This window comes from Macaca thibetana, chromosome 16, assembly GCF_024542745.1.
Source record: "Macaca thibetana thibetana isolate TM-01 chromosome 16, ASM2454274v1, whole genome shotgun sequence".
In the NCBI taxonomy this organism is placed as follows: domain Eukaryota; kingdom Metazoa; phylum Chordata; class Mammalia; order Primates; family Cercopithecidae; genus Macaca; species Macaca thibetana.
In genome coordinates, this window is record NC_065593.1 from 35,366,974 (window position 1) to 35,380,026 (window position 13,053).

General features: G+C 39.1%; 3 protein-coding genes across 11 annotated transcripts in view; 2 read left to right on the plus strand and 1 right to left on the minus strand.

The window, feature by feature from the left end:
• PTRH2 (peptidyl-tRNA hydrolase 2) overlaps nt 1-13,053 on the plus strand; it is a 1,137,200-nt gene that overhangs the window by 1,093,878 nt on the left and 30,269 nt on the right. The window lies entirely within an intron of this gene.
• Nucleotides 1-13,053, plus strand: part of SKA2 (spindle and kinetochore associated complex subunit 2) — a 976,874-nt gene that overhangs the window by 353,928 nt on the left and 609,893 nt on the right. The window lies entirely within an intron of this gene.
• VMP1 (vacuole membrane protein 1) overlaps nt 1-13,053 on the minus strand; it is a 138,960-nt gene that overhangs the window by 106,099 nt on the left and 19,808 nt on the right. For both annotated transcript variants that reach the window (XM_050764735.1, XM_050764736.1), the window contains exons 2-5: nt 9,071-9,172; nt 5,108-5,243; nt 3,205-3,295; nt 1,859-1,969 (exon numbers count right to left, since the gene is read on the minus strand). In XM_050764735.1, the coding sequence (XP_050620692.1) occupies nt 1,859-1,969; nt 3,205-3,295; nt 5,108-5,243; nt 9,071-9,146 (414 nt within the window). In that variant the 5' untranslated portion in view covers nt 9,147-9,172. The remainder of the gene's footprint in view (nt 1-1,858; nt 1,970-3,204; nt 3,296-5,107; nt 5,244-9,070; nt 9,173-13,053) is intronic.

A 13,053-nucleotide genomic window follows, 5' to 3' on the forward strand; every position in this document is an offset into this window, starting at 1 on the left:
ATAGCTCACTGCAGCCCCTATCTCCTGGGCTCAAGCGATCCTCTCGCTTCAGCCTCCTGAGTAGCTGAGACTAACAGTCCTGTGCCACCACACCTGACTAATTTTTGCATTTTTTGTAGAGATGTGTTGCCCAGGCTGGACTCAAACTCCTAGGCTCAAGTGATCAGCCCGCCTTGGCTTCGCAAAATGCTGGAATTACAGGCATGAGTCATAATTTGAATCTCTTTTGACATTCAGCAGAATCTGCTATCTGGGTTGCTTTTCAGAGGCTTCCAAATTAACTAAATGCTGCAAATGAGTTTCTTAATCTGGTTTTCCCAAGGAATATGAGGACAGGTCTAGACACCAACAGAAAAGTATCCTGTAACCTGTAATTCCTTCTTTTCCTCTCTCCCTCAACCTCTACTAGTGAATGTAGTGTTATTCTACCATGAATGCAGTTATTAGAAAAACAGTGATATGGGTTAATTCCCTAGGATTGATGTCCCTGTTTGAGTTAAATCACCAAGCAAACATGAACATAATTCTAAAGTTCCAAGTTTTAAACTCCCATAAACTTGGAGAAATGATATAGATTAATTCCCAAAGCATTCGTCAGATCATTAATTCAGTACCCTTCTGAGGCAAGCAGACAATCATTCCTTAATACTTATCCTAGCTGCTTCAGAAATGAATTCATTATAGCAGAGAGATTGCAAGTGCTTGTAGTGACGGATTTTATTCAGCAATGGGTACTGCTTGACACCCTTTCACCTGTTTTTCCCCAATGAAGATCAAACTGCTTTCAAATATGGAAGTGTTTTCAATTTATTATCTAGGGACAGGAACAGCGTGAATAACCAAGGTACATGGGGCACGAAATTTAATGAGGCACTTACTCATCCATTCTGTATCTGCATTACCCTGAAAGTGCCTATTTATATTTTGTGCCCTCAGTATCTAACTCAACCTCTCCCTAGTTCTAGCTCTGACATTATTCCAGTATATTTGTGAATGTTCAAAGGAAAATTGATCTTCATTCTCTCTTATTTCAACTAGTAAAAGAATATTATTCAGAAGGGGCACTTTGTTTTTTTTTTTGAGACAGAGTCTCGCTCTGCTACCCAGGCTGGAGTGCAGTGGTGCGATCTTGGCTCACTGCAAGCTCCGCCTCCCGGGTTCACGCCATTCTCCTGCCTCAGCCTCCCGAGTAGCTGGGACTACAGGTACCCGCCACCACGTCCAGTTAATTTTTTGTATTTTTAGTAGAGACAGGATTTCACCGTGTTAGCCAGGATGGTCTCGACCTCCTGACCTCATGATCCGCCCGCTTCAGCCTCCCAAAGTGCTGGGATTACAGGCGTAAGCCACCGCGCCCAGCCTAGAAGGGGCACTTTTTATACTTTGGTTCAAAGGGCTTAAGAAAGCATTTAGTTCTACATGTTAATACTCCATCAATTACATTCAATAAGAATACCAAAATAAATATCCAAGTGTGTATATGATGTTAGAGGATGTAAGGGAAGACATCATTTCTCACATGGAATTTTGTATATTTAAATGGACTTCATTTATTAAAATAACAATTGCTTAAGCAATTAAATCTAGAAGGAAAAGAAAAACCTTCCAGGCTAAACTAATTTAAATAAACAACCTTATCTGCTTAACTGGGGTTTTCTCTTTACTTTTTAAATACTAACCCCAAAGGAAAAACAAAACAGAACTCTAAGTCAAACTTAAAGCACTGATTGGAGGTCAGAATGCTTACAAAACACAAAGGTAATTAAAACAAATCTTAGAATTTTTACTTCTGAAGTAAAAGCACAAATAAAAAGATAGGAAATCTCATTTTTGCTTATTAAAATAAAATTATTCTTACCAGGTAAAGCAGAAAGGTGTGCAGCCCTGTTCCAAGCCCAACAGAAGACAAAATTCCTAAGCCTATCCAGTAGGCATACAAAAGAAACTGTTTCTCTATACGTTGCACATACTGAAAAAAAGGGATGAGGTGAAAAACGTGAATTCTCTATACAGAAATGCGGTATTTATAAACTATCATCAAAATTAAATAAACCAACTAAAATAAGTTTCAAATAGGAAAAAACAAATACAATTAAAAACTCTCAGGCCTAATTTGTTTAATATACAATGGCAAAGATGACAAAAAGATTCATCTAACTGGAATAAAGGTCTTATTTCTAAACCTTTAATAAAAGCTTTGTCTCTAAACCTTTAAAGTCCTACTATTTACAGGACACAGGAAAAAGCAAATTATGAATAAGATAATTTGAGGATATTTTAGATATATTTAAAATAAACGCTTTTAGAACTATAAAAACTTCTCTGTGATTGGCAGTAAACTGTTTTCAAATACCATTCTAGAGCCATTTCTGTGACTGGCAGTAAACTGCTTTAAAATACCATTCTAGAACCATTTCCTGTTAAAATACATTAATGTTTTGCTATTTTAACAAAAGAGGTTAACAAAGCATTCCATTTTCCCATCAATAATGTTGTACTTGTAGATTACAGGCAAATGAACCTGTCTTTTTATACAAATAAAACGTAATCATCAACTTTGGATGAGAGGCCTCCCTATTTGGATGGGTCACAAAAATATGTTAGAGAAAATAAGAAAACTTTGGCAGTGATTAACGGATTCATGCTGCTGTAACGGAAAACCTTCAGGAAAGTTACATTTAAGTCTTTGAAGGTAGGGCCAGGCAGAGTGGCCTGTAATCCCAGCATTTTTGGAGGCCAAGGCAGGCAGATCACCTGAGGTCAGGAGTTTGAGACCAGCCTGGCCTACATGGTGAAACCCCATCTCTACGAAAGTACAAAAAAAATTAGCTGGGTGTGGTGGCGGGCGCCTGTAATCCCAGCTACTTGGGAGGCTATGGCAGGAGAATCGCTTGAACCCAGGAGGCAGAGGTTGCAGTGAGCTTATATCGCGCCTCTGCGCTCCAGCCTGGGTGACAGAGCGAGACTCTGTCTTAAAAAAAAAAAAAAATCTTTGAAGGTAAAAGGAATCACATACACCAAATATAAATGCTCAGCAGCCATAAAACATCACAAGAATATTTTTAAAAGTAAAACGTTTGAGATACTAGTTACGAGATAATGTTGAGGGTAGAAACTCTATAAAACCCACATTCATCCCATTTGAAACTGGGATTAGAGAATTAGAATGTACAAGACTAGAAACAGAACTGCTTGACCTCTCACCTGTTGATGCGCTCCTTCAACATAATACGTAGCTATAAGCACAGCAAGCAGCAGTAAAAAAGACACCACAATGCTTTGACGATGCCATAATCTTAAAAACAAATAAAAAAAAAGAAGTATCTCACAGTCTCACTTTCAGCATTCATCATTCTCAAAACAATTTCTTGCTGAAGCAGTTAGGTTACCTAGCTCAGCCTGGCTGAGCTCTTTTTCTTAAACATCATGGCCTCTTGAGGAACAGAAGGGGGTCAAGGGAAGACACATAGGCAGAGAACCCAAGTTCTTATCATAAACCCATTGTAGCCTTTTCCTTACCCAAAGCCTGATCTTACTAAACCTCAATTTATAATATGGAGAAGCATTATAGTATAATAGAAAGAGCACTGGCCTTCAAGTCAGAGGACCTGGGTCAGAGACCCTTCATGTTGCACTTTGGGCCAGACACTTAACCAATCTGATTGTTTCTTGTTTTTAAAATCTTTATTTACTTATTTTTATTTATTTTTTTGAGACAGAGTCTCACTCTGTTGCCCAGGCTGGAGTGCAGTGGTGTGACCTCAGCTCACTGCAAGCTCTGCCTCCTGGGTTCAAGCTATTCTCCTACCTCAGCCTCCCAAGTTGCTAGAACTACAGGTACGCACCACCATGCCCAGATAATTTTTGTATTTTTAGTAGAGACGGGGTTTCACTATGCTGGCTAGGCTGGTCTCGAACTCCTGTCTTAGTGATCCACCTGCTTTGGCCCCTCAAAGTGCTAGGATTACAGCCGTGAGACACCACGCCCGGCCTTTGTTTCTTTTTTTCAGAGACAGGGTCTTGCTCTGTCACCCAGGCTGGAGTGCAGTGGCGTGATCTTGGCTCACTTCAACCTCCTGGGTTCAAATGATTCTCCTGCCTCAGCCTCCTGAGTAGCTGGGATTACAGGCGTGCACTACCACGATGGGCTAACTTTTTTTCTTTTTTTTTTTTTTGAGACAGTCTCGCTCTGTTGCCCAGGCTGGAGTGCAGTGGTGCGATCTCAGTTCACTGCCACCTCTGCCTCCCACATTCAAGTGATCCTCCTGCCTCAGCCTCCTGAGTAGCTGGGACTACAGGCACATGCCACCATGCCTGGCTAATTTTTGTATTTTTAGTAGAGATGGGATTTCACCATGTTGGCCAGGCTGGTCTCGAACTACTGACCTCAGGTGATCCACCCACCTCGGCCTCCCAAAGTGCTGGGATTACAGGCATGAGCCACCACTCCTGGCCTAAAATGTTTATAATGATATACTTGTTTTACCTTCTTTATGGAGTTGCCCTAAGGATCAAAATCAGCTGAAAATGTTACAAAATACTTTATAAACTCTTAGTACAATAAAAATGTTAAGATAATAGTACAGATAATAACTTGGAAGGGCATGCAAGAAGATAAGGCATGTAAAAGTTCAACTTGTTCTTTATGGTACTTGGAACAGGGCTTACAAGTGCTAAATTTAAAGACAGAACACATTTCCATGGCAGAGTCCTTTTTCATTGGCTCAAACTATCAGTAAAACTGCCACGTATGCTGAACCTTGTCCTGCTAAAGAATCAGTGTATCTAAATTACACAGGCCTGATTTCTCCTGACGGTAAAATCAGGAGAGAAAATAAAAATCGTATTTTTCAGCGCTCTCCATTGCAGATTCAACATGAAAACACAGTAGAAAACTGTGATAATCCAGTAAGCAAATAGCAATGTCTTTCCCTAATCTATTTTTCTTCAACATAAAGAAGGAAGAATAAATATGTTCCTATGGTAATATTCTAAAGGTAATTAATCTATTTTGATGCAGTAGAGGGCAGAAAGTAAAAGATTACTGATGATTTTTTAAATGAGTAAATGAGGTGTATGCAAAAGGCAGTGGGAGAAGACCCTTTACTTTGAGGTCCATTCCTTCAAGATTACAAGGATTTCCAGAGAAAAATACTGCAAGGTAATCAGTGGCTGTCTCCACAGGACAATATTCTGCCTTTCTTCCCGCTCCCGCCTCTTCTTTTCGTTCACTGAAGAGGGGTCTGAAAAGCAATAGTGCAGAGATTAAAACAGAATTTCTAACATTTATGCTTATTCTCTTCAATCACTTTAGATGAAAAGAGTTTTGTTTATTTCCCAAATAACAACTAACAGCAAGCCCTAGAGTCTTATGAAATGGCAACTGGTAGTACCTATAATCTCAGCACTTTGGGAGGCTGAGGAGGGAGGATCACTTGAGGTCAGTAGTTCAAGACCAGCCTGGCTAACATGGTGAAACTCCGTCTCTACTAATAATACAAAAATTAGTAGGGCATGGTGGTATGTGCCTGTAATCCCAGCTACTAGGGAATCTGAAGCACAAGAATCCCTTGAACCTGGGAGGCAGAGGTTGCAGCGAACTGAGAGTGTGCCACTGCAGATCAGCCTGGGTGACAGAATGAGACTCTGGTCTCAAAAAAAAAAAAAAAAAAAAAAAGCCACTAGTCCAAACTCAGCATGGAAAGGAGATGAATGACAGTAGTTCCCCCTTATCTACAGTTTCAGTAACACATGGTCAACTATGGTCTGAAAATATCACATGGAAAATTCTGAAAATAAGCAATTCATAAGTTTTATTGTTTTAAATTTATTTTTATTTTTTTTAAGAGACAGGGTCTCCATTCTTTTGCCCAGGCTGGAATGCAGTGGCATAATCACAGCTCACTTTAATCTCCAACTCCTGGGGTCAAGTGATCCTCCCACCTCAGCCTCCCAAGTAGCTACGACTACAGGTGTGTACCACCACACTCAGCTAATATTTTTGGTTTTTGTGGAGACGCAGTCTCACTACTTTGCCTGGGCTCATCTGAAACTCCTAGCCTCAAATGATCCTCCCACTTTGGCCTCCCAAAGTGCTGGAATTACAGGTGTGAGCTACTGCAGCCAAGCCCCTAAGTTTTACATTGTATCTGTTCTGAGTAGTGTAATAAAATCTCACCAGTCCTGCTCCATCCAGCCCAAGACCTGATAACATCCCTTTATTTAGTACATCCGCGCTGTATATGTTACCCCATTACTATATACAGAACAACACAGTGTTTTTCCTATATCCACTAGGGGTCATGAAATGTATCCCTCATGGATAAGGGGGGCTACTATATTATAGTTGCCATTTCTTAAGGAGTGTTACCTAGAGAATAACTGAGGCAAAACCAACTCCCTGCCTTGATAAACATCAGAACCTTCTGTAGAGGATGTCCTAAAGAAATGGTACTGAAAATTCCAGCAGTTGAATTTGGGATAGAGCTATAGATTTGGGGAAAATTAATGAAATAAGTCTAAATTGGTCCACCTTCTATGAAGGGCATTCTATCAACCTAGGATCATATTACAGAACAAAGTGGTTTAGATCACAAAATGCTGAGGCAAACTAGTTGGTTCTAAACCTGGCTCTGCCTTCTACTAGTAATTTGATCTTGGGCAAGTTAGTTAATACTTTTGTGTCTCAGTTTTCTCTTCTGTAAAATGGGGATCACAATAGTACTTGTGTACACAAAGTACACAAAAGTACTGAAAATAGTACTTTTCAGGATCATTGTAAGGATTAAATGAGATCATATATGTAAAGTTCTCAGAAGAGTTTAAGACTTAGTAAGTGTCCCATTAAGGTTAGCTATTAATTGTCACCATCCATTGAAATTACAAAATGCTTTTTTTTTATGAGACAGGGTCTCATTCTGTTGCCCAGGCTGGGGTGCAGTGGCAGCACGATCTTGGTTCACTGCAACCTCCACCTTCCTGGTTAAAGCCGTTCTCCTGCCTGAGCTTCCCGAGTAGCTGGGATCACAGGCATCTGCCACCACGCCCGGCTAGTTTTTTTGGTATTTTCAGTAGAGATGAGGTTTCACCATGTTGGCCAGGCTGGTTTCAAACTCCTGACCTCAAGTGATCTGCCCATCTTGGTCTCCCAAAGTGCTGGGATTACAGGTGTGAGCCACCATGCCTGGCACAAAATGCATATACACTGTAAATTGGTAATTCCATTTCTAGGAATGATTAGGTATAAGGTGAAATGACTTGCACAACTTTATTCACCGCAGCATTATTTGTACTAGCAAAAAATAATCAATAAGTTATATATTACCAATAGAGGACAGAAGAGTGATTAAAGTATGGCACACTCATTAAATGGAAAGAAAAACTAAGCAGCCATAATAAAGAATATATATATATATATTTTTGAGACAGGGTCTTGCTCTGTCGCCCAGCCTGGAGTGCAGTGGTGTGATCACAGCTCACTGCAGCCTTGTGGGCTCAAGCGATCCTCTCACCTTAGTCTTTCCAGTAGCTAGCTAGAACTTCAGGTGCATACGATCACATCCAGCAAATTTTTAAAATACTTTGTAGAGATGAGGTTTCCCTGTGTTGCCCTGGCTGGTGTCAAACTCCTGGGCTCAAGAGATCCTCCCGCCTTGGCCTCCCAAAGTGTTGGGATTATAGGCGTGAATCACCACGCCCAGCCTAAGAATAAGTTTTTCATGTACAGTTATAGCACAATCTCTAAAATGTTAAGTAAAAAATACATGGTACAAAAGAGTAAGTGTGACCTGCTAATGTTAATTTTAAATTCCAACGGGGTGAGCAGTAGAGGAAGAATATACAAACATATGTGCTCACTAAAAGGAAAGAAAAAAATAGCACACAAAAGCTCCTAATGGGAAGACACTGTGATGTATGCAATGCCCATCTCGGAATCCTGAAACTCTTGGTGAAATTGCCAAGTTTACTGATAACCAAAGTAACCCAAAAGGCAGATCAGTGCTGCAAAATGTCGTCCGCAAGGCAATACGGTGATTAAAACAAACAAATGAGGCTGGGTGCAGTGGCTCATGCCTGTAATCCCAGCACTTTGGGAGGCCAAGGCGGGTGGACCACCTGAGGTCAGGAGTTCAAGACCACCCTGGCCAACATGGTGAAACACCATCTCTACTAAAAATACAAAAATTGGCTGGGCGTGGTGGCACATGCCTTTAATTCCAGTTACTTGGGAGGCTGAGGCAGGAGAATTGCTTGAACCTGGGAGGCAGAGGTTGCAGTGAGCCGAGATCGCGCCATTGCACTCCAGCCTGGTGACAGAGCAAGACTCCGTCTCAAAAAAACAAATAAACAAATGAAAACTACTATTTCAGATAGCTTGCACTTCCTCTAAAAGAGGAGAATTGCTGTGAAAATACTGCCACACTAGAGTATTATTTGCAATGTGTTTGAGATGTCAAACAATTCAAAAGCTAAAAAAACAACAGCATGATTACTAGAAAAGAAAAACTTTTCTTTCATTTTCCTTTAAATGCATGAAGGAAGGTTTCTACTTAAATCATCCATATTAATAAAGGTCATCATTTTCAGGGTAACTGTATAAACAGGATTCAAATACACTGAAATTTACCACAAATTCCAATCTGGCTAAAATACAAGTTTATTCATCTCAAACTATAATTTTAAAATAAATTTTTAAATGATATTCACATTCTAACTTTTTTGATAACGGTATACTTAAGAACAGTGTAGTAAGTTTATAATCTACTTCTAGAATTACAAAATAGCACAATAAAATTGAGCACTGAGCAAAGCCAAATAAACACTGACCATACCATAAGATTAACAAGTAATCTTGCACCTGGAACACTGTTTATGTGATTGTAGCCAGGCTGCTTCTGCCATCACTGTGAAAAATCACCTTACAGGCCCTGACTGACCCATAATTTAATTTACTAAGAAGAAATTAATATAAGATTAAAAATACAAGAAGTAATATATCTCTATTTTATTCCAATGAAAACTATATCATTTAAACCCATAGCACTCCTCCCTCCAAACCATCAAAATTTACCTGTGAAATTTCCATTATGTTGTTCCTTGTTCATTGCTACACGTCTCTGGTCACAATTTTTTCCATTCTCTGCCATTTCATAGATCAGTAACTCTTGAGGAGCTAATACAGCAAAATAAAATCCAGCAATACGTTACAAACTTCTGCTGTGTAGCCATGACTGAATAAAACTGAATACAGGAATAACATCACAGTAATAACCCACATGATATGTATGATGTGTTTACACTTTTTTTCTTTTATAACCAAACTTTGAACAATTTATATAGATATTCCAATACAAATAGTAAAAATATAAAAGCCATATAGTTGTAAAACTTTTCCTAGTAGTTATTTCAGGGATTTTTCAGATTGAAATTTGGAGGTAATTTGTCCACAGAAGGAGGATATCAAGCACTAGCACCTCCAAATGTTAACACACTAGAAGGTCTAACATCTTTCTAATTTACAATTTAATATCATACTACTATGTACTCAGAATTAATCTTATCATTTTTACCTTTTTACCATTTTCTTTCATATTTCCTTTAACATTATTATATATAAATAGAATATACTACGAAAGATGCTGCAAATGTTGATACATAAATCTAAGATCACAGACCAGTTTTATTTAGGAAACAATTCTACTGAATAAAACGATATGGGCAAAAAAAAAATTTTTTTTGAAATGTTTAAGATAGTTAAATGTACTTTATTTATAACATGCTTCATACTACAGATATCAGTGCTTCTACTTTAAATCACTGTAATACAACACATAAAAACCAGATTGCCTATGATTGTATCATTCTGCAGGTGTTAGTAAAGCAAAACTTTCACTCAAAAAGTACATCACTTCAATAAAAGGCTAAAATGCTCAATAAAAGGCTAAAATGCTGAGTCCTTAACATAGTATTAAAACTTGCCCAGGCCGGGCGCGGTGGCTCAAGCCTGTAATCCCAGCACTTTGGGAGGCCGAGACGGGCGGATCACGAGGTCAGGAGATCGAGACCATCCTGGCTAATATGGTGAAACCCCGTCTCTACTAAAAATACAAAAAACTAGCTGGGCGAGGTGGTGGGCGCCTGTAGTCCCAGCTACTCGGGAGGCTGAGGCAGGAGAATGGCGTAAACCCGGGAGGCGGAGCTTGCAGTGAGCTGAGATCCGGCCACTGCACTCCAGCCTGGGCGACAAAGCGAGACTCCTCCGTCTCAAAAAAAAATAAATAAATAAATAAAAATAAACTTGCCCAGACACTTATAAAAAGACAACTGGGGCCAGGTGCGGTGGCTCATGCCTATAATCCTAGCGTTTTGGGAGACCAAGGTGGGGTGATCACTTGAGGTCAGGAGTTTGAGGCCAGTCTGGGCTACACAGTGAAATCCCATCTCTATATACGATAAATAAAATAGCCAGGAGTGATGACCCATGCCTGTAGTTCTAGTTGCTCAGGAGGCTGAGGTGGGAGGATTGCTTGGGCTCAGGGGTTCAAGGCTACAGTGAGGTATGACTGTGCCACTGCATTACAGCCTGGGCAAGAGGGAGACCCTGCTTAAAAAAAAAGAAAAAAGAAAAAAGAAAGTGAAAATAAATACAACCCACAGGGGAAAGTATTCACAAATCACATACATTTCATAAAATGCATGTACCTGGACTGCAAACTCTTACAACTCAGTAATAAAAAGCAAATAATCCAATTAATAAACAGAGAGGAGCTGCGCAGGTATTTCTCCAAAGATAAAACAAATTGTTAATAAGTACATAAAAAGATGTCTAACATCTTCAGCCATCAAGGAAATGCAAATTAAACCACAATGAGATACAATCTCATACCTGTTAGCATGGTTATAGTAAAAAAGACAGATAATAGGCTGGGTGCGATGGCTCATGCCTGTAATCCCAGCACTTTGGGAGGCCAAGGCAGGCGGATCATGAGGTCAGGAGTTCAAGACCAGCCTGCCCAACATGGCGAAACCCTGTCTCTACTAAAAATATAAAAATTAGCCAGGTGTGGTGATGAGGACCTATAATCCCAGCTACTCGGGAGGCTGAGGCAAGAGAATTGCTTGAACCCTGGAGGTGGAGGTTGCAGTGAGCCAAGATTGTGCCATTGTACTCCAGCCTAGGCGACAACAGCAAGACTCTGTCTCAAAAAAAAAAAAAAAAAAAAAAGACAGATAATAATTAATAACAAGAGTTAGTGAGGATGTGGAGAAATCGGAACTGCTGGAAGGAATGCAAGAGTTCAGCTGCTTTGGAAAACAATCTGTCAGCTCCTCCAAAGGTAAAATACAGTTATCATATGACTCAGCAATTCAGGAATGTTCATAGTGACACTGTCAACAGACAAAAGGTGTTTTTTTCTATTTTTATTTTTTTTGAGATGGAGTCTCACTCTGTTGCCCAGGCTGGAGTGCAGTGGCGTGATCTCGGCTCACTGCAACCTCTGCTCCTGAGTTCAAGTGGTTCTCCTGCCTCAGTCTCCCAAGTAACTGGGATTACAGGTGCCCGCCACCATGCCTGGCTAATTTTTGTATTTTTAGTAGAGACAGGGTTTCACCATGTTGGTCAGGATGGTCTTGAACTCCTGACCTTGTGATCCACCTGCCTCAGCCTCCCAAAGTTCTGGGATTACAGGTGTGAGTCACCGCACCCAGCCTATAACCCAAATGTCTTATGAACTAATGAATGGATATAGGAAATATGGTATATAGTATATCCAAACAATGAAATATTAATCAGCCATAAAAAGAAATAAAGTAGTAATACATACTACTGCATCAATGGAGTCTGAAAATATGCTAAGTGAAAGAAGTCAGTCACAAAAGACTACATGTTATGATTCCCATTTATATGAAATTTCCAGAATATGCATATCCATAACAACAGAAAGTAGCAAATTAGCAGGAGAAAGATGGGGAGTAGCTGCCAATGAGTTGTGAGTTTCTTTCTGGGGGGATAATGTTCTAAAATTGTTTTGATAGTTGCATAGATGTGAACATGCTTTTTAATTGGGTGAATTATATGATATGTGAATTATGTTTCAATAAAGCTATTTAAGAACAGTTACCAGCAGGAACTATCTGAACTTCCAAATATGTTGTGAATACATATGAACAATATATTCATAGAAAAAGAATGGTATAATGTTCTACAAATCTCATTTATTCATTCATTCATTTAGTTATGTTGCCCAGGCTGGTCTCGAACTCCTGGCCTGAAGTGATCCTCCTGCCTCGGCTTCCCAAAGTGGTAGGATTCCAGGCATAAGCCACTACTCAGGCTTATCTATATTTAATAGAAGACCCAAGAGTATTAGGAGTATTCTCATGGCCAAATGGCAAAAATTTTTATATTTTATGAGCAGATTTAGTGACAGTTTAGAATTCAAAGTCAGATATATGAGTTAGGGGGTTATATTATTAAGAAAGAAAACTCATGAAATCACTTGATAAGGTCTGTTTACCCATTCACTCAAAAAATATTAACTGAACAATCTGTATGTGCCAAGAGTCATGCTAGATTTATATTTAGCTGATCAGAATATGATATGGTTATGGGTTCAATCTTCCTGTAGTTTGATAGCTGGTGCTAATTTATTCCTTGACTAAACTATAATTATTGTAAATATTTTCAAACTTTACGCCTCATAAAGGAAAACAAGTGAAAGACTACAAAAATGACGGAAAAAAAAGCACACATTCATCTGTGTAATATTCTCCTTTTTAAGATACAATCCATTTGTGGATACCTTTGTTTTGTTGTCTTCAATGCTGAATAAGCAAATAAACATATCAAGAAATAAAATAAAGGTTTCTATTAGTATAGATATCCTTAAGTAGACAATCATAAGATTTAAAGTCTGAAAAATCTGGATTTGATCCCAGATTTGCCACTAACTAGCTGTGTGATCTTAAGCAAAGTTTCATTTTCTTCAGGCCTTGATTTTTTGGATTCACAAAATGAGGACAATAATTGCCGCTTTCAAATGATTGATGTGT